We start from the raw sequence: 22,964 nt of genomic DNA on the forward strand, positions 1-22,964 counted from the left end.
AGCAACCTGCGACTCATTGCTTTCCACCTATTGTCGAACTCTATTCACACAGATCTGGAGGATGAACAGCGGTGAAAAAATGGAGCAGCTACGGTATAGATGTTGCATGCTATTTATGGTCTGAACTTCTCATGTCATTCAATAATTAGATATCATATAGACTACTTATAGACAACTCATATATTATTTACCATATGTATGTACCGCTGGACATGCCCTTGGCACGTTTTGTTCCAAACAAGAGGTCTCCAATCAAAACCCGACAAAAAAGCCGTAGGATCCAATCCATTAGCAGGCATATCCAGACTGGAGAATCATCTTCACTTTTTCTTTAACTAGAACTACAGAATCATATGCTTTTTACTATTCAATCATAACCATAACCGAGTTGCCGGTACCCTTATGGTACACATCGAATTTAACTAGCTGTCTCCAATAAGAGAACTGTGGTGCATACAACCAAGTATAGTGCGGATGGTCTGAAAAATAAGCAAAAGCAGAATGTTGTTGATAATAAACCGACCTAAAACTAGGATGATACTATGAGAGCAATAATTAGGTGTTGCCAACTGCCAATGAAGAATCCTTTGCAGCAATCATCTTCCAAATGCCTGATCTGATGATATCCATTGCATAGCCAACCAGTGTGCCGATTCACCAAGATAAATCAAGTTTCCATGAGCAAGGATGAAAAGTCTGCTATTGCTGTTACTTTAGTCTGCTATTGCTGTTACTTTAGTCCTCATCGGAATCAACGAATGTGATCTTTGTGGATTGAGGAGCATCGACTGCGATTTCCTTGAAGTGAGATCCATATACTTTTGATTCCTGCAAAAAGAATGAATGGCAGATAAAGTCATAGCCATTTATCATAAACTCACCCTCATGCAAAGTATGTCACTGTTCATTTTCATGATTCATATTGGGCTGAAGAACTAACAAATACACCCCACAGTTCAAAATAGTAGGGCCTGTGTAGGTACAAAGATTCTGTGGAGTTTTCAAAAAAAAAAAACTGTAGTTCTAGAAAAAAAAAACCTTGGTTTTGAGAGTCCAGGAGGTGTTTGGATATAACAAAGCCTGTAGTTTGAAAACCATTGGTATCGCTAAAACTATAGCCTTGCTGGAGTTTTAGAAACTCCACTTGGGACTTATTTTTCTAAACAGGTGCACTCCTCATTGCGTACAATTTTTTTTGACACACTGTAGCAGCATAGCAGCGGCTAGCCGTCTCTATTAAAAATTGGTCAAGGACCAAGCTCCCTAGCCCTCACAGAACCAGAAATTTCCCACTCGCATTGCCATCTTCTCTACTGTGCTTCCATGGCCACAAGAGATGGAAGGCAAAGATATGTTCACTCCATTTTTGCTTGCCCCCATGGTCACTGTCACCTTGGTTGTACTAAAGCCAGACTCCACCAGAGTAGAGTCGTCAGTCCCCGCTGCCCACTCGGACCTTGGATCCCCTGAAATGGGGAACAGGACCTAATTTCTATTTCTGCTGCATCTAGCTACCTACATGCGCCAAGAGTTTTCCGTTTGAACAAATATATCTTACAGATCTACCATCTAAACTAGAAGTCTGAGGACCCGAATTGTCTTTAGAAGTTTAGATTAGTATCTTACAGATAGAAAGTGATCATCCACCAAAGAAGTGATCATTTAAATAAAGTTACGGACTAGTTCACATCTAGAGTCCATATGCACCGTCCAAGAAGAGCCCAGAATCCATATTACCCCCTTGCAATGCTTTATCTTTATGCGAGCTATTTTAACAACTACCAAACACATTATGGTATTCCTAAAAACTTTAAAAACTGTGGTTTCGAAATACTGTAGTACCACGTGAATGACAATTGTCAAACGGTGATCTCTAAACACCATGGTTCTTGGAATCTAAAACACCGAAACAGGTTAATTTCAAACAAAATTAATTAATTATTTTGCATGATGGGTCTAGTAACACCAAATTTTTGTCGTCAATATATGTAGGGAGTAGGTAATAATTAATAAGATATCCAGTTTTCAGTAATCGCAAACATATCCATCCAATAATTCTCATTTTCATAGGGTTGTAAATGGAGCATCTTCTATTTAATGTGATGGGACATATTCTATGAAAATGGATAAATGCTGCAAATCCTATGAAAATTAGGTGTATAGTTGTAAAAAAACTCTCAAACAATAGATCTACTAAGATTGAGGGGGCCATGTTCTATACCATGTAAAATTTGAAGACTGAACTCAAGTGCACATATGAGATGAGTGAGCCATGCAAAATCACTATTCACTATGTGTATATGTCGTTTTCGTGTCTCTCAACTGAAGTAGAGTTTGCTCTTGAATTTTGAAGAGATTAAAATGCCTTCCCTTTTTGTATAAGATTTTTATCTATTAGTTTTATGAGAATTTTTTGTTGCATGTTTTTTAATCCCAAACAGTTAGTATTTTTCAGTTTCTGTTTGCATGCAGTTGGTAGTCATGCATTCAGTTTTTCAGCTATTAGTGCAGTTTTTATTTAGCAGTTAATGCATAGCTATTAGTGCAGTAGCTGTTAACGCATGGCTGTTAGATGCATGGCTGTTTGGCTTATAAACAAAGGAGAAAACAGAAAAGCTGTTAAGAAGTTCAGTGCAGCACAAAAAATTATGCTCGTGTTCATGTGTTCGGCTTGACGATCCGATCACTGCGATGTCATCTGTGGGCGCACACTCGATGACACCTCCACGCCAGAATCGCCATGGGTCACCATCACTTCCCCCGCATCGACTGCGACATCATGACGACAGTGGTTGCGAGGTGGTCGTGCAGCGCGTCGTCAAGGAGGCATCAAGCTCGATGGTCTACCCCACACTCACACGAACGAACTACACGGAGTGAGTGCTCGTGATGCGGGTGAACCTGCAAGTGCAAAGCCTTTGGGAGGCAATCGAACCTGGTGGCGGTGACTACTACGATGATAGGCTAACGCTGTCTGCCATTCTCTGTGTTATACCATCGGAGATGTTGGCCACTCTCGCCGTCAAGGACACCACCAAAGACGCTTGGGATGCGATCAAGACGATGTGTGTCGATGTTGAGTGTGCTAGAGAAGCGGACGCACAGAAGCTACAACGCGAGCTCGGCGAGATCTTGTTCAAAGATGGAGTCTGTCGACGACTTCGCCATGAGGATCATGAGCCTCGCCAGCAACCTTCGAGTACTGGGGGACGAAGTCACTGATGTTGAGGTGATACGAAAATTTCTGTAGGTTATCCCAGAACGTCTCCAGCAGGTCGCCATCTCCATCGAGACCCTCCTTGATCTGAGCACGATCTCGATCGAGGAGGTGACCAGTCGCTTACACGCTATGGAGCAGAGGTACAAACTCAACTCTTCAGGCGGCAATGACGGGCAGAAGCTACTCCTCACTAAGGAGTGGCTAGCTCGCATAAAGAAGTGCGATGATGAGGGAGGATCTAGTAGCGGCGACAATGGCGACTCCCATCGTCGTCATGGCAAGAGCCGTGGGTGCGGCCGCGGCAACGGGCCACGTGACGGCAACGCCATGACGTCCAACCCAGGAGGTGGTCGGGACATGTCATAACTATGGCAAGTTTGGCCATTGGGCCAAGAATTGCCACAGCAAGACGAAGCGGGCTAAGGCCCACTTGACACAAGGTGACGACGACGAGCCCACGCTTTTGATGGCCAAGGCTTGTGGTTGCATCGCTCCCCATGTCCACTCCGTTGCTGGTCGAGGTGAAGGCATTTGCACAGCTGGATCGAGAGGACCGCGACGATTGGATGTGGTACCTTGACACCAGTGCCACGAACCACATGATCGGGTCGCGTGCTACCTTCTCCATCATCAACATCGAGGGGCGCGGCACGATCTTGTTCACCTGCAAGACCAACGAGTACCACGCACTCACAGGGGTGTACTTCATTCCCCAACTCACCACCAACACCATCAGCATCGGCCAACTTGACGAGAACAACTACTGGCGAGGTTGAGGCGCTCCCCTAGCGGGTTGTACATGCTTAGCCTCGACATCACACGACCAGTGTGTTTGTCAGCAAGAGACTCAGAGAAGATATGGCGTTGGCACGCGAGGTACAGGCACCTCAGCTTCCAATCCCTGCGTAATCTCTCCAAGCAGGCCATGGTGCGAGGGCTACCGCGGATTGATCACATTGATCAAGTCTGCGACAGCTGCCTCACCGAGAAGCAAAGGCGAGCATTATTCCCCAAGCTGGCGAAGTACCGCACGAAGCACATCCTCGACCTTGTGCACAGCGACCTCTGCGAACCGATCACGCCAACGACGCCAAGCAACAACTGCTACCTCCTGCTGGTGGTGGATGACTTCAGCCGCTACATGTGGCTCAGTTTCCTCGCGAGCAAGGACCAAGCTCCAGCGGCAATCAGGCGGTTCAAGGCCATGGCGAAGGTGGAGTCAAGAAAGAAGCTCAAAGTACTCCGCACCGATCACGACGACGAGTTCACGTCGATGGAGTTTAGAGACTACTGCGTCGAGTGTGGTGTTCAACGGTAGCTCACAACCCCCTATTCTCCGCAACAGAATGGGATCGTTGAGCGCCACATTCAGACAGTGGTCGCCATGGCCGGAAGCATGCTGAAGACAAAGGGCCTCCCCGGAATATTCTAGGGTGAGGTAGTCTACACTGCCGTCTTCATTCTCAACCGTGCACCGACTCGGAGTGTCGATGGCAAGACTCCGTACGAAACCTAGCATGGTGTGCGGCCAGCAGTGCACTTCCTCCGCACCTTTGGCTGCGTCGCGCATGTCAAGAATGAGAAGTATCATCTGAAGAAGCTCGATGACCGTAGCACCCCGATGATCTTCGTCGGCTATGAGAGCAGGCCAAAGGCATACCGAGTGTACGACCCCATCGGCAAGCACGTGCACATGACGTGTGACGTTGTGTTCGATGAATGGTCGCAATGGAAATGGAGCTAAGAGGAACATGAGGTGAACTACGACGACCCCTTCACCGTGGAGTACGTGGTCACTAGGGAGCCAATGTGTGACACGTATAAGCTCCCAAGACAATGGTCGAACATCTTCTCCAACGACACCTGCAGCTCTAGATGATCAAATTCCGATGGCGATCGAGCACATCACGCCACCCACGCACGACTCCAGGCTTGATGCAGATGCTGATGATGCTCCTCAGCGCTACCACACCGTTGACAACATCCTCTGTCCGACAACGCCACGAGGGTACGCACCATGCCAACTCGACCTCGACGAGCTTCACATGCTGAGCGCTAAGGAACCAAGCAGCTTCGCTGAAGCAGAGCAAAGCGACAACTAACGCAAGGCAATGCAGGAGATGGACTCAATTACTAACAACAAGACCTGGAGCCTTGTTGATCTCCCTGCAGGTCACCGCACGATCGGCCTAAAGTGGGTATACAAAGTAAAGCGTGACGAGCATGGAGACATTGTGAAGCACAAGGCGCGTCTCGTCACCAAGGGCTACGTCCAGCGACAGGGGGTGGACTTCAATGAGGTCTTCGCTCCTGTTACCCGTCTAGAGATGGTGCGACTCCTACTCGCCATCGCCACGCATCAATCCTGGGAGGCTCACCATATGGATGTCAAGTCGGCATTCTTGAATGATCTCCAGGAGGGGGTATACGTCGCTAGCCGCCTGGCTTCATCAACAAGCACAAGAACAAGGTGTTACGTCTCCACAAGGCGCTCTCCGGTCTCCGCGAAGCACCGCGCGCCTGGAATGAGAAGCTAGACACCACTCTACTCACTTGGGTTTCATCGCAGCATCTCTGAACATAGAGTGTAAACGCGAGGTGAAAGTGGGAGTCGGCTGATTTTGGGTGTCTACGTCGACGACTTAATCATCCTCGACGACAACACCATCGGCGTCCACGAGTTCAAGGGGGAGATGAAGAACTTATTCCGGATGAGCGGTTTGGGAGCGCTCAAGTACTAACTCGACATCGAGGTGCAACAAAGCCCGAACGACATCAAGCTCGGGCAATCCGCCTACGCGCTGAAGATTCTAGAGAAGGCTGGGCTGGTGAACTACAACCCCTGTTAGACTCCAATGGAGGTATGCCTCAAGCTTAGCAAGTCGAGCTCATCTTTGACGGTCGATGCTACTCTACCAAAGTCTAGTTGGGAGCCTCCGGTACCTTGTCCACACCCGACCGGACCAAGCCTACTCAATAGGCTACGTCAGCCGCTTCATTGGAGTCGCCATGTGAAGAGCACCTTGTCGCCGTCAAGCGCATACTGCACTATGTTGCAGGGACAACAACATTGGGTGTTCTCTATACGGCCGAGAAGAAGAGCATGTGACCATGCCTATTGGGCTACAACGACAGTGACATAGCCAGCGACATTGATGATAGGAAGAGCACCTCTGAGATGACCTTCCTCGATGGCAACCCCATCACCTGGCAGTCGTCCAAGCATGTGTGGCACTATCGTCCTACGAGGCAGAATATATCGCCGCAGCCTCCGCGGCATGCCAAGACGTTTGGCTAGCACAGCTTCTGAGTGACATGCTCAACTCAGAGCCCAGCGTGATCCTAAAGGTGGACAAGTCTACAATCTCATTAATCAAGAACCCAGTGGATCACGACGGGAGCAAGCACATCGACACAAAGTTTCATTTCATCTGGGAGTGTGCAGAAAAAAGCCAAATCAACGTCGAGTTCATCCGCACAGAGGAGCAACTCGCAAACATTCTCACAAAGCCTTCGCACGCATCAAGTTCATGGAGCTCCGTGCAAAGATTGGCATCATCAACACCCAAGAACTGCATCATTATTAAGGGAAGTTTGTTGCATGTTTTTTAATCCTGAGCAGTTAGTATTTTTCAGTTTCTATTTGCATGCAAATTAGTGGTCATGCATTTCAGTTTTTCATCTGTTAGTGCAGTTTTTATTTAGCAGTTAATGCATAGATGTTAGTGCAGTTTTTATTTAGCTGTTAATGTATGGCTGTTAGTGCAGTTTTTATTTAGCTGTTAATGTATGGCTGTTAGATGCATGGCTGTTTGGCTTATAAATAAAGGAGAAAACGGAAGAACTGTAAGAAGTTCAGCGCAGCACAAAAATTATGCTCGTGTTCGTGCGGATGAACTTAGCACATACTTCAGCTTGGGAACTCCAACATTTTTAAAACTACAACCACAGATTTTCGCACATTTGCAGTATTTGCAGCAACACAAAAGCTCAATGCTAGACAGGACAGTTAATTTCGTTAAAGTGATTGCTTAAGAATGTATACTCCGTAAGTATGTGTACTTTCTAATGTATTTCTTTATGTACTCTTACTGACATTGTTACAGATCGATACCTAAACAATCACATGCATGGATAGACATGGACTATGCATATGGGCAAAAGATAACTTCAAATGAAAAATTCTAGCAAATACAAACCTTTTTCTTGACATGTGTGCCAAATTTCATAAGGGCTGGAGGAACAACTTGACCAGCCTCCCTCAAAACATTCACAAGTTCACCAGCAAGTCCCTGTATACAGGATTAAATTAACAACATAACATCAACTACAACTTAAGTAGTAAGGCTGTAAAGTAGAAAATTGGGATCATGATCTTGTGTACCTTGTTCGCTTGAGTGAAAAAGGTATGTGCAACACCTTTCTTGCCGGCACGACCAGTCCTTCCTATCCTGTGGACGTAATCTTCAGTGGTCAAAGGATAGCTATAATTAATGACAACTTCAACATCAGGAATATCAAGTCCGCGTGAAGCAACATCCGTAGCAATCTGCATGTATTAAAAAATAATGAACAAACAATACCGTTGTTGTCTACACAGTAAAACAAAAGAGAGAGTTCACAGGGTGATGTTAAATGCAGAAGATAATTAGTCATAAGATGAAAACCACATAAAGGATGCAAAAAAGAAAAAGAGAGAATTTCAGAAAACCTCATTTCACATTGGTTTCAGGAGGACAAGTATTTTTGGAAGAATTTACACTCTTAACTGAAGCTGTGAATCATACGTGCAAAATGTTTCGATTAACCTCATATTCACCTCGTGTCATCTATAAATATTTAATGGTTTCACCATATGAGCAACATGTGATAACTCACATGGTGCTGGCACCGTGTTGATGTACACTGACACCTAATTTCACTATAACTATAGTAATAATAAAATCGTGGATTTACTTCTAGTGTTATGTTTCTTGAATGTTTTGAATCGCCAATGATAAAAACTTTCATAAGTTCCTCATGAAGTAAAATTGGTAAATTAAAAGGATAGATAACAACCGCATATGTGAAACATTTTGCAGAAATACATAGAGTTTAGTGACATGACTAGAGCCACTATCAAAACAAATTGATCTATTAATAGCAAAAATGAGAACCCAAGAATAGTATAACTTATTAATATCCAAAAAAAATATTTAGCTGCTTAAAACTTTCTGCCACAAAATTACAGTGTAATATGAAGTCATGCATCCCATAGTACTTCGTAGTACTCCAAGCAGGTAACTAACACTAAATATAGTTAACATAAAACATATATCTTGATCCAGAAGGACAAGCGTACTTCACTTGCTTTATCACTATAACATGAAGATAGTGCACAACTCAGAACACAAAATAAAATAAAAGTTTGTAATCATACTGGCAAGAGTTACATTTAAAAATGTCATGGATCAAGAAATAGCTGAAAAAGCCAGCCTGCTCCACCAGGGGCATGTTTGGTTACCTTGCCCAACCTTACCTAGCCTTACCTAGCAAGGTTAGTCGACAAAGAAAGCATGTTTAATTCTCTTGCTTAGTTTGAACCTGGGCAAGGTGGGCAAGGATTTCTTTGCTTCTGAGTGTGAGCCAAATTGGCTCTTCTCCACCAGCAAGGTTTGGCTGGCCCAACCTTGCCTAGTAAGGCTAGTGGGCAAGGTTGGGCGAAGAAATGTGCCCCAGATCTCTTCAGGTCTAACTCACAAACTAAGCAACAACCATCTCTAAAATGTAAAGTCAATAAATATCTACAATTGGACTATCGGCCTAAATCAATTATACGGAAGTGATAGAAAAAGCGCACCATTAAAGGGCATTTCCCTTCTTTAAACAAAGATAAAGCTTTGGTCCTATCATGCTGAGCCTTATCTCCATGAACAGAAACAGCCTTCCACCCCCTTCAGAACAAACATATATAGATTAAAATAATGGAGAATATATTGTGCAGAGATTAAATTGAAGACATGAAAATAAATCTGCTACCTTCTTTGAAGCATTGTTTCCACTCGTGCAGCTTCTTTCTTGTACAACACAAAAACCAAAACCCTGTTGCTGTTGCATTGAACACAAGTATAACTTAGACGCATCTTAACTATTGCGGATCCAAAGATAAAAGATCAGCACTGCTAAAAGTGTTTGCGCACAAACAATGGCATGTTAGAAGGCAATATTAGAATACTAACGATGTGAAATTTGGTAGAGTAATATGAAAAAGAAAAAAAATATCCCATCCTAGGAATGCTGTCATCTCACATGCACTCAAGGAGAACAAAATCGTGCATTGAATATCACTGTTCTGACATGTTAGTCACAATACATGGAAATGATGAGGTGGTTTAAAAGGAGCATATCAGGATTCAGGACAATGATGTTATGAAGTGGTACAAAGCAATGTTTGACAGGGGTAGAAAGTGAACGGGAACATGGAACAGAGAACTGTCACATGCATGAACCAGTAGAGCTTGCCAGATCTAAGGCAAGAAGAGGAAGGAACAATGATAGCCAGCAGATCTAGGATGCTAATGTAGAGGAAGCAAGGGTAGAGGGACAAAGATCGAGGAGTAACAGTTGATGAAAGAGATATCTTAACTGTTTATCGGTATCTTCTGTGGCCACACCATAATACCCAGTGGTTATGCACCATTGAACCTATGGTTTTTTGTAAGACATGTTTTATGGCCACAGTTGCAGAAAATAATAGGTATCACCTTAACAAAATCCCACCCAATCCTGACATGTCGGTCCACACACAAGCCACTCACAGGAGAACCATTGACGTGAGCCGGGTGGGACCAGCATGTCAGATCAAGTTGGGTTTTGTAAAATATTAGGAACATAATACATGTTTGTGTGCCACAAACAAAGCTACCCGGATGTTCTGCAACTATAAGTTCTGTAATAATAGTTTTAGTCTTATCAAAATACTTTTCTCAACCCTTTTATTTAACTTTGTTCTGAGTCAAGCAAATTTTGGAACCTATCCTACTTATAATTCGGGAAGGCAAGGGTACAAGTCTGCAAGTGGAGTTGAAACCCAGATTTTGTGTGAGTACAAGAAACAAGAAAAAGGAGCAAGTGAGTTGAATAGTGCAAAGAATTTCATGTAGGCCACCAATTTCTCCATTTGTAACCAAAATGCATGCAATCGTATGATCAAGTTTCATATATAGCTGCTTGAGCATCAATCTATTATCTATTCTGATGCTTAGCCCCCAGCATAGCAGCTGGAATCATTGCATTAGGAAAATAAATCTTATGTAGATTAATACAGTAGCAAGTGAAATTCGACTGTAATATCTACCTTTGTGCTTGATGGTATTTGTCAAGCAAGGCAAGTAATCTTGAATCTCGTGACCTATCATCCAATACTTCAACAATTTGCATCACATCATGGTTAGCTGCAAGATCTTCTGATCCAATAACAACCTGCAGTGAGATGTTGTACAAACTGTCAAGCACAAGCAATCAGGTACACTGAACAAAGAAAATAGACAAGAAAAGCATACCTTTATTGGATTTGGATCCATAAACTCTTGAGCTAGCTGGTGGACAGCAAGAGGCCAAGTTGCACTGAACATAACCATCTGACGTGCTGAATGAGATATAAGATCATTATGCATCATAAAGAAAACAAAAGGTGTTGTCATGAATGCAGCAGAGAAATGCAGAAAAAGGATAAGTTCACAGAAGTAGCACAAATAAAATAAAAGGCACTGATAAATAGAAAAATATTCAAATAACAATGATAACTCCTCCACTCTTTTGTAGCACCCTGCAAATGCCAATTTGCACAGATTCCTAGCATGATCGATACAATTTCCACTTTGTGGTAACAACATTGTGACAGATGAGGCTTCAAAGGTTGTCAAAAAATCAATATAGACACCGGTAAGACTAGCAGCTTTAAAAGCCAGCAAAACCTCACAAGCACGGTACATAAGAATCCTAATCTGATTTTTTTTTCTTTTTGCTGTTTATTCTATTCTGACTTGACCAGGTGGTTATCAACTTATTAGTACAGTTGGTCAGAAATGGAAATAGGAATCATTGAGCAATAGCAGCACATACCAACTGCAACCCACAAAAAAGGATATCAAAGAACCCCCCGCCCCCAACAACCCAAGCACAGACAGACAGAGGAAGAGAAAGCCATGAATACAAACCAAATGATGTTTGGCTCAAAATTGCCCTGACTTCAGGTTCGAAACCCAAATCCAGCATTCTATCTGCTTCATCTAGAACCTGTGGAAGACAAGTCGGTGTTAAAGAATATCTATCTTACTCTATGGCCAAAAGCAACAGAATAGAACGCAATAATTTATTAATGTACAACCGTGAAAGTGTAAGCACAGCAGCAACCCAAGGAATGTTTGAGGTGATTAAGGCAGGAAGATGTTAATCCATTTTACTACAACTTTTAATCTTGACCACCCTATTCTTAAACCTAATCACTTGTTAATTAGATGCCAGAACAAAGTGGACAGAGGAGGGCTAAGGAAATAATGATCGGGATGCAGTGATTGTGGGAAATGCTATTTTCGACTACTTTGTTAGGGTTCATATGAATTCTATCGGGTGATTCCTTATTGAGATTTAAAAATGAAGCACCAAATGATATTAAGAGTGTGTACCAGGCTACAAAGTCAGGTAAAAAGCAAATTCAAGTAATATCCTCGTGTTACACAGTATTTATTCAATAATCTCTCCATCCATCATTCCATCTACACAATTTTGATGGAATCATGTGAAGCTTTCGTTGAACATTGTCTGGTACTGTTAACAGCAGTGTTCTGCATAAAAATATTTAATAAAACAAGCAACCAGAACATGCATGTTCATATGCCATCTAAAGCTCAATCGTGCACTTGCTTTTTCTGCTAAGCATGTCTTGCTCTTCAAATCTTTCAGGAAAGCTAATAGAGCTTTAAAGTAATAGCACATGTGGATGGAGATGCATATATATGTACTGCTTCGTATGAGCTTTCAAAAAGTACACTAAAATATCAAGCAAACTTAACCCAAAAAAAGCGTACAAGCATCATATAGCCATTTACAAGCTCTGGTCTAAGAAAGTACTACATAAAGGTGTTTCAGGATACATGCAGTCCACTTTTTAAACTTCAGCTATTAATATATTCATGAATATATTTGACATGAAAATGATTGTCATAGATTCGCCTTGGAAAGTACTCTCATAATGTTTTTGATTTTTCATGGTCTGAGTCCAAGATGTCACTTCAACCATTATTTCATCAATTTTGAATTAATATCTAGTGGTAAACTTATAATACTATGGGATTATTTTTTAACTACAAAACTAGAAAGTAGAAACATAGCTTTCATATAGCCAATCTACATAGTTCTAGCATATTAATGATCAAAACTTTAAAAGGTCTGACTGCACAATTCTAGGATGTCAAATACAGAAGAGCAGAGGGAATAGTGGTCAAAGTTGCAACTGGGGGGACCATGTTGATGTCCAAAACGCCACATATTTGTGTCTGGAGGGAGTATATATACTATGCATATCACAGTCATAAACAACAACACAATGAAATGAATAGCTGACTTACCACAAAGGAAGCCTCATTAAGACAACAAACACCCATTTCAATAAGATCTTTCATACGACCAGGAGTTCCTATGACTATATCCTGAAAGCACAAACCCCAAAAAGGTGAATGAAAGGTCAGGCAACAATATATTTCCACATGAGTAACTGCCAAATACTGAACAGAATCCAGCGCACAGTAGCATGTCCTATATACTCCCTCCGGTCGCAAATCCATGACGTTTTGGAGAAGACACAGTCACCAATACTTAATTTTGACCACTATTTTCTATTAGGACATGTTTATAAAATCCAATATATTTGTGATATTTGAAAGCATTTTTCAACACAAATTACGCATATGATTTTAATGTTTCCAAACTAAATATTTTGAAAGTTATTGTTAGTCAAAGTTTTAAAAGTTTGACCAATCCTTTTCCAAAACGTCATGATGTTTTTATGACTGGAGGGAGTAGCAAACAAGCATTTCCAATTTTTTCATTAAGAAGAATTCATGAAACCAAATATGTCTTCATGTAGTGATTGGATTTACAATGACATCACAATGTAAACAATATTCAGTAGGATTATAAAAATTGTGGTTGTGCAAGAAAGAAATTTAGTGTTATCTTACCACTCCAGATTTAAGGGCAGATATCTGGGGTCCCTTTGAAGTTCCGCCATAAAGGCAAACTGAATTTATCCCACACGGTGCACCGGCCTCAGTAAGTACATCTGCAATCTGGCACACAGAAATGTGTATATCATTCTTGTATGTTCACAATCAACTATATTTATTTCAGACCTGACCAAACCTACAAATTATTATGATCAGTTTTTCCATTATCCACTGACAAAAACAGGATATGACACATGCATTTGTAGACAAAGGTAAAAGCATTATTATGTCCCCTCTTTCCCCAGAATTAATTTGTTTGGCTATGTACTCCACAAGCTTTTTGGAGAAATTGAAAAGGCAGCATAGCACGTAAGCTCAGGCTAGAAACTTACAAACTGCAAACAGCAGCAGAAGCACCAAAAAAAGAGACATGAATGCAAGTCATTTTTGTTATAGAAAGAATGCCTAATCAAGAAAGCCTCAAATGTTCGTCTTTCAATAAATCAGCTACATGAACAACGACAGAACTTCTTGGGTGCCACATAATAGAAGTATGTCACTCATGTTACCTCTAGTGTGTAATACTTGTTCCACTTGAAAGTTGAATCGAAAATAATGTTCAGGAAACCTGAAGTGGCTTATTTAACGCCACAGCAAGCAGACAGCATTTACATGAAATTCGCATGACATGCTCGAAGTACATAACTAAAGCGGAGTTGCGGATTACATTCACTGGCTTACCTGCTGAGCGAGCTCCCTCGTCGGCGACAGCACGAGGCACCGGGGCAAGGCCTTCTTCCCCGCTTTCAGCCCTACCTTCTTCCTGATGTGCATCAGTGCCGGCACACCAAAGGCAATCGTCTTCCCTGGCATCAACCAAATGACAGAACGCAACAAGTTTATCAGAAATTTTAGCACGACGCAGCAAAAGAATAACCAAGCGGGGAGTAGAAAACACATAATTTTACTATACCGGATCCGGTGGCGGCGATGCCGATGAAGTCGCGGCCGTCGAGGAGGAACGGCCAGGAGTGCGCCTGGATGGGCGACGGCTGCGCGAACGCCTTGCAGCAGTCGAGCACCTGGGGCGGCAGCTCGGCGGCAGCGAAGGACTGCAGCGGTGCGTACTTGGCGTCCTGGAAGCCCTTCCCGGTCACCGCCACGGTCTTTTCCGCGCCGTTCTCTGCTTCCCCTCCTTCGCCGGGTCCATCCTCAACCCGCTTCTTCTTGCTGCTGTTCGTGACCCCCTCCGTCGTCGCCGCGGCCGCCGCCTCCTCCTCCTCGGCCTCGTCCGCCAGCTTCCGCTTCTTGTCGTTTTTGCTCTTCTTGTCCTTCTTGCTGCTCTTGGGTGTTCCCCCTTGCTCGGCGAGCAGCTTGCGGCCCATGGCGGCGGGGGAGGAGATGCCGGTGGGGAGGGGCCTCGAATGGGAAGGGCGAGGACGGCGGGAAGTGGGACAAGGAGATTGATTTCTAGGGTTTTAGATGGAACTGAGGCGGCGGCTCGGGTAATCTCAGCCATCTATTTCATGATCCTGTGATTTCGTCGCACCTGCAAATTATCCCTCATTCCATTCGATTTTAGTCTGAATAAGACGTTTTTCTTTTTACATTTAATTGAATTATAACCTTAGACAGCACAAGTAATAACATACTCATCGTATTATTGATTTCTTATTCTAAAGATACCCTCTACCAACTTATCTTGTTGTCACCCTTCTCCACACGATACGTCGCCACCATGAAGACATATATGATGGACATGTGGTGCGCTTAGGGATAGAGAGTGCCGCTTCAGCTACATGCGACTTAGTTACATATGTCGTCTTCCTTTCCTTTTTGTCTCCTTCACATTAGTTCTTCAGCAAATGGAGAGAGGGAGATTCGAGGAGATGGGATCTCGCTATGCTGCTAGACCTCGAGCCATGGAGAGACTTTGTACGTGACATCAAGCAATGGCAAGATGCTAACTGCAATAGATATGTGGCGAGCTCTCATGTCACTTGCCATGGTGAGGCCCAACGACCTCCTCAATCCAAAGATTCCATTCTAAATTGAAATTTTATAGTCTTAGGTTGAAAGTTATTTTTCCCGCAAGCTTTTCCCCAAAATCCAACCCCCCCCCCACCACACACACACCCCACCACCACCAATTCCCCCCAAATTGAAAGTTTTTCCTTAAAGCCAAAATTTTTATTGCCCTACATAAAAGTTATGTTCCTTGAATATAAACTTCCTTTTACTCGAATAGAAAGTGTTCAACTTGATTCAAAGTTTTTGTGTGTATTGGAAGTTTTGGGAATAAATGGGGAGATGGGAAGAACTAGAAGCCACACAGATTTCGCTGCTGGGGGAGAGCAACGAACGGGAAACCATGTGTCACTCCAAGGGCAGTCCACCGCACATTGCTAGTGACCTAGAAAAAAATCCATTGAAAGGTATGTCAACAACCTCCAACCCTATAGCGTAGAGGTGGAGAGAATCTAACTCCTAATCGCATCACTAGAATCACACATCGTTGCCATTGTTGTCTCCAGGCTTGCGGAAAGGGAGCAAAAGCTTCAGAGGTCAGTAATCCAACACCGTAAGAACCCTAACTTACCTAACAAACTAACTAGTAATACACAGATCCGCCATCGACATATTAGATCCCCTCCCCTCCCGACAATGGCAAGGCAGCCGATGGCTGAGGGCCAGCGTGATCGACGCAAAAAATATGTTTGTCTCACAGCCACCGCTCTATATATGGATGAAACCTATATCTAAGTATGAATATTTGATGCAAATCAAAATTCATTTTGATCGGTAGAAAAATAAGATTTGTTCACTCTAAGAAGAATCTTTGTTAAAGAATTCCAACTGTATTTATCGAAGTAAAGTTTTCAAATAAAATATTTAGAGTGCAATTTTTCATAAAAATTGAAATACAGACATGTAACTCCTTCTCAACTTAGTTTCAAGGGGTTATAGGACTATATTTGGATACAAAACCTACTCAAATTAAGCAAACAGAAAATGAAAAATGAATGAACCATAGTTACATATCATTCAAAGAAAGATTCTAGAAGAAATTCTAGCATGTCAATCACCAACAGCTGGACACAAATAGTCTCGATCTTTGTCTGAATTTTGTGCCAAAATTTTAGCATTATGATGATAGAGGCAGAACTGCCCTCCAATCTCTATTTCTAATGAAAATAGACCACCCTTATTTGGTATATCATTTTAGTGAAATAGATAGCCTGTTAGCAAAGCTGGACTGCCCCATTAGGCAGTGTGGGACAGCTGCTCGAGCTACCTAGCGGCGCAAAAGACCCTCCCCTTTCCCAAGGCATCCCACACCTCGGCGGCTAGAGTGAAGCAGAGATGCCTTAGGTGTTGCTGCATCGGCCTCTGCATCTAGCAATGGGAGAAAGAAAGCACAGAGGTATGGGCTTGTGGGGCCATGAGGTAGAGTGTGAGAATGGCCTAACTAGCCAATTGTCGACTTAACCAAGGCCCCAAGCCTAATTGTCGAATGAGCCGAAGCCCTAAGCCCCCAAATATGCTTTTGTAGACGTGTATGTCGCCTCCTTCCTGCTTGTCACTTGTGTCTGCTCGGCTACAATGCTCCCATAGTCTATCTCACTCAATGTTGGGGCGGACAAACCCTAGAGATGGTTCCCAACGTCCGATTTAAGTTAGCTTAAGGGATCCTGACGTGGGTCGTGACTTGGCTGATTTGGTTTGTTATGTTTTAACCAAGTGTATCAGCATTGTCTGGTTTCACTAGGTTTAGGATAGTTGCATCAGATCTGAACCAACCAGTAGGTGCAATCCAGGTCAAACTCTGGTTTGGCCCTTTATAATTCACACCTGGGATAAAAATTTAGCCTATCACCTTGTAAGATCCATGCAACTAGATTGGTACTGCAAAAGATGGAACTAGCAAAGGCGAGATCTGCCCATGGAGTTCAAACATTAGCAGTTGCTGTGATTGTGATCGCAACACAGTGAATAGTATCGTAATTGCTGGTGTAATAATTGTTCTTTTCTTGCTATTACCTTAGGTGAGTGGAGGTATTGATAGGCACACCTCAACCACTCCCGTCATCATTACATTCCTACCTCTTATCCACAAGAATATTCTTTTGTAACACTAGGGAATATCCTAGAAAATCCTAGGGGTATTATGGTCATATCTACCTACATTGCTCTAAGCAACCAAATTTCGACACGTGTCTTGGGGGACCCGCACTGGACCCTCCGTTGAGGCTACTAACTATCTCCCTTCAATCATTTCCTTATCGGGTTCCAGCTAGCTTGCGGGTTACTTTTTTAGGTGAGCCTTCACTCTGTCATTGAAGGTCATCACGCCTCCTTCCTTCTGCCTCAGGGCTTCGCCACACCCTTACATCCTTCGGGCTTCGTTGCGCCCTTTGGCCTTCAGGCTTCGTCCCTTGGGCTTTGCTATGCTTTCTCGTGCCAAACCCCAACAGAACATAAAGGGAATTATCCCTACATTGATGTTAGCCTTGCTGTTTTGGTTTTTGGGATCGGACTATTGTGGCCAAACTCAACGAACGGGTGCCCACGCGGTACCATTCCCTCAATAGTTGCCCCTTTGCAGTTTTGGTCTTGACTTTAGGGGCTAAAGCCGAGAATCTTTAGACAGTGGAGTGGTACCTTGTCTCAGTCCCCCCTTTGGCCGGCGGAAATCAATCCCCCCAAAAGGCAAAGTTACATATCAAGTTAGGGCGTAGCCCTCTGCTATCATGCAGTGAAATCAAAACAAAATACATTCTTCAAACGATGGCATCAGCCCTTTGATTACTTGGTAATAGTGTTCAAAATATAACTCTATCATGACCTATACAAAATATATATACGTTGCGCGAATGATAAATGTTTCTCATTCTTTCACGAGGCACCTTACTCCAGGCTTGGTACAAACCAAGTGCCTGGCGCCCATTGATGTGCTACAGGAATGCCCTGGCCGATGGCTGGGACATTCGCTGCAATGTCCCACTGCCACACATAGTACTGGGCTCCGCTATGGCCATCAAGCCAACTGAGGAAGTGGATGTAGTCTTTGCGAAGTCCTGTGAGGTCCCTATCCCCCGCGAGGATGTTCCTAGCTTTGGATGATCTTCTCATGGAGCTCTGGGGTCATGCTCTAGTCTACACGACCTATGAGGTTCCAGCGCCCACGCTAAGCACATTCTGGCCTTCGAAGCTATGCGGTGCTTGTGGGGGTGAAGTGAAGTCCAATGGATGTTATAGGGTGGTGGAACCCACAGCCTGTCACTTCGGAGGAGGAGCACGTGGCCCCCTGCCCGAATGATCCATGCATTTTCTCCTCCTTCAAGCAATATGCGTGCCCATAGGTCCTTCGCTGGCCTTGATATCCATCCATCCGCACTACTGACCCACCAGAACGATGCTTCCTCGAGGTGTTCTCCAGTCATGAGACAAGTACGCATAGATCACAATGATTTTTCATGGTTTAGCCCCCGGCTTCGGGCATATAAAGAAGCCCTCCGGGTTCTTATAATGGGCCCATTCTAGGAACTGAGCGGGTTTGTGACTCTCATGGAGCCGTCATCGCAGTCAAACCCTATCAAGTAGCTCCCCTCAAAGGTCCTGATTCTCATTCCGCGCCCCGTGAATGAAGGGATGTGCATGATGAGGATCCGCTCTTCGGTCAGCGAATAGAATCATAACTCACCCTACTCATGGACCTCGTCTGACTGGATGACCCAGGGGATGAATTATGAGTGCTCTCTGTGACATACATTGTTGCGCCACACTAAACAGATCGCCCTGAAGGACACAAAGTCTTTCAGTTCATTGAGGCAGTCAATGATGGTGTGAAGGGCTAGCCATGGGAGTTCTGCCCGCTCCTTGACTATCTTTTTTGGGGCTTTGTTGAGTTTTTACGTCACTGGCTAGATGGCAAGCAAGAATGCTGGTTGAGCATGAATATTTTGTGCGGTTCACATTGGTGGGTTCCGTATTTATATGCGGTGGATTCGGCCGGTATTAGGAAGTGAACGGTCGCGCGTCAATTGGGATTGAGTGGCGACTGATATTATTTCCGATGGGAACACAGGTGTCTCACCACATGCATCGTATGACATTATTGAAGGTGATATGCCCTAAAGGCAATCATAGAGATGATTGTATCACATCTATGTTTATGTACTTTTGAATAATGTGTTATTCTAAAGAATGACTATCATTTACATTGATTGACAAGTATGTGACTTGTTCGTGGAACTCTTTGTTTGTATCATGATGTTATTCTAAATTGATCCCAGATCACATATCATTGTGATGATTCATAAGACCAGCACATGTATTGATTGATGATCATGTTTCACAGATCATAAGTATAGAGATACCAAGTTAATAATGTGGATATTTATGTTGAAGAACATGATGTTGGATAGATCCACCTTAAGATACTATTGGGATTGTTATTTATGATATACCATCAATTGTTATTTAAGATGGTGTACCTACAATATCCTTAGACCTGCTATCTTCATTGATTCCCAGAATGCGTAATGACATACTTTGGAGCTGTCAAACGATAGTCTATAACTGGGTAGTCATAAAGATAGTTTTCGGGTTTGTCATAAAACGTGTTGTGGGGTGTGAGTGATCAAGATAGAATTTGCCCCTCCTTAATAACGGGAGAGATATATCTGGGCTCCTTAAGGTAGTTGGATTGAGAAAGTGCATGACCATACCAATATGATTAAAGAGTTAATCATGATAAATCCACTGCTTGATTAAGTGAATGGTCGAGCTATCATAAGGGTGACACGTATCTCGCATTGAGCTTGACTGGTATCGTGAGGTGAAGGGATCGGTGCATGTGTATATCAAGGTTCAGCCGATATGATCCTTGTGTATACTCGGGAGTCAACATATCTTGCTAGGGACATCTATTTATTTTAGTTTGGAAAGGGTTTCCGAGTCATAGCCGTTTGTACATGAACTTAACGGGTCACACATTTAATGGGTTGGAACAAAACATACGAATTGGATTAGAGTCCTAAACGATTTCCAACGTGGGATCCCATTAGCGAGCTCTATATAAAGAGAGGCATAGGTGAGGCTGGAGGGGTGAGCCACTCTGAAACCCTAGCTGCAACCCTCCACACAATCTCCTAAAACCCTAGCCGCGCACGCGATGCTAGCACATTGATGCTCGGTGATCCTATCTGGTACGTGTGGATACTGTAGATATGCTGCTACTATTGTGGCATTGATCTCCTTAGCGTGAAGATTGCGACGTACTAGCTCGGTTGGTCGAGGACCTACTCGGCTGACCAATATACCTGCTTGCCTGGTTGTGGAACATGACGCGACCACTCGGAGCTAGTCAAGGACGCGATAGACCTACTCAAGGAACTGGTCGAGAAGCACGACCACCTGCTTGGAGCTGGTCAAGGAGCATGATCACTTGCGCGGGGCTGATCGCGGATCTGATCGAGAAGCTGCTTGAGGAGTTTAACTTGCACGATGTTGGATCACTTTACTCCAACTCTTCTTCTGCAGCACTGCGCTCAAGTGGTAATAATCTATGATCTCCTAATTGCGTGGTTTTCTGGGTGAATGCAATAGAAAAATTTATTTTTAGGCTAGCGTAGCCAAATCATTCTCCAATAGTGGTATCAGAGCCTACATGCATAGTTTTTGATCTGGATCGGTCACATATAGATGATATGTGGTAGTAAAAGATTGGATCTTGATCGGTTCATGGGATGGATCAGTTGTTGCACGGTTTGTTGTAATTAGGGTCGGATGAGCTGTGAGTCAATGGAACCGTATGACCAAAAGATTAGCTTGATCTCCCACCTGGCCACACGTGCGACTTGCCCCTACCGGATGGAATCACCTTCAGGGCTAACAACGCGCACTGCTGCATGGTTGAATGAGCAGCAAATCGAGGTTGTGTGTGTTGTCTTCATTTATGGAAAACCTCACGTGATGATCAATATGATTGATCTAGTGGAAATTATGGCATTGCGAATGACTCAGAATCAGCTTGATATGATCAAACTGATGAGATTTTTATAGCTATTTCATAGATACGATCTATGTATTTCTGAGCCTAAGGCTTTTAAGGATAACATATTTACATCATGCTGTTAGAATTCGATTCTACGCTTAACTTGTTTTTGTAGGGAATGATGTGAATAGTATGGCCTTTATGTGTATATGATGCATGTTTGTAATTTTCGTAACTTGCATGTCACAGTTAATTGCAGCCAAGGCTATCATGTTATTATATAATGGTATGCGTGCCGATTTATGATGCTTCATATTCTCATGTAATTTATTGCTACTATTAAAAGTAGTAGTCTAGTATATGATCATGGAGACTTGAAGCATGATGACTCGGAGGACAGGACTAGCGATGGAGATCACCATGTGAAGGGGTCATACTATGTCATATTTAATATGATTGTCTGTGATATTTATCTATGTTTCTGTCGTACTATTTTATTCATATTTTCTATGAAATGGATATATTTACATGATAGAATAGCCTCCCTTGAGACAAAAAAATTAAGAGTAATTGATGCACTTCCAATAGCTGCATCTACATAGGTTTTGATTATTGTTTGCTAGGTCTGCCAAAGCAAGGTGCCATCATTTATCTTAACCAATTAGGGTAGATGTCGGATAGCTACACGCATAGTGTTGGTTTACTTAACAAAGCTATCACAATGGTTTCGGGCTTTGGGGTATGATGTTGGGCACCGGGGCATTGGATGTCACCCAACAAACAAGAGTCATATACGATATGATTAGCAAAGTGTTGCTTACCTATGTCACTAGATTTCTAGTAGTGAGCCAAAGCTCACTAGAACTCAGTTAAATATGGATCTTGACCCATTATATGTTGTTAGAAAGAGACGGTTTCACATACTAAGAGTATCTTTTGTTAAATTGTTTAATAAAAGATTTACATGAATATAGTGTTGAACTTTGCATGTTTATTTTATGTTGTATATCAAGGCATCGACTGTTAACGTCAATTCCAGTTTTAATTTGCAGTTAATTCTTGAAAAAGAAAAGCTTTCAGAAACAAACTTTATTGATTGGTATGGAAATCTGAGAATTATTCTCAAACAAGAGAAAAAGGAGTATGTTGTAGATGTTCCTTATCTTGATGAACCAGTTGATAATGCATCTGCCACTAATTAGAGAGCCTAAAGAAGCACACCAATGATTCACTTGATGTTAGCTTTCTCATGTTTGCCACCATGTCCTCTAAGCTTTATAAGCAATATGAGATCACAAATGCCCATGATATGATTGTGGGATTCCGAGGTATGTTTTAGAACCAAGCTAGCGTCGAGAGGTTCAACACCTCTAAGTTCTTGTTTCTGTGCAGGTTGACAGAAGGTAGTCCAATTAGTCCTCATGTGATTAAGATGATTGATTACATTGAGAGCCTAAAAAAACTTGGTATTCCCCTTAGCCCTGGGGTGGTTACGGATGTGATTCCCAATCGCTCCCTGCGAGCTTCGAGCCATTCATTT

At 43.0% G+C, this 22,964-nt stretch overlaps 1 protein-coding gene across 1 annotated transcript; it reads right to left on the reverse strand.

Moving 5' to 3' along the window:
- Window positions 1–304: 304 nt before the first annotated feature.
- Window positions 305–14,912, reverse strand: LOC133890553 (DEAD-box ATP-dependent RNA helicase 5). Its single transcript, XM_062330970.1, has 12 exons — window positions 14,399–14,912; window positions 14,167–14,291; window positions 13,441–13,548; window positions 12,829–12,909; window positions 11,419–11,497; window positions 10,762–10,847; window positions 10,557–10,681; window positions 9,239–9,307; window positions 9,060–9,153; window positions 7,605–7,769; window positions 7,420–7,512; window positions 305–828 (listed from the first exon to the last, which is right to left on the reverse strand). Exons 1-12 carry the CDS (start codon window positions 14,808–14,810, stop codon window positions 736–738), a joined length of 1,530 nt encoding a protein of 509 aa, XP_062186954.1. The 5' UTR covers window positions 14,811–14,912; the 3' UTR covers window positions 305–735.
- Between the last annotated feature and the right edge of the window lie 8,052 nt (window positions 14,913–22,964).

Source organism: Phragmites australis, chromosome 14, assembly GCF_958298935.1.
Source record: "Phragmites australis chromosome 14, lpPhrAust1.1, whole genome shotgun sequence".
Taxonomy (NCBI): Eukaryota; Viridiplantae; Streptophyta; class Magnoliopsida; order Poales; family Poaceae; genus Phragmites; species Phragmites australis.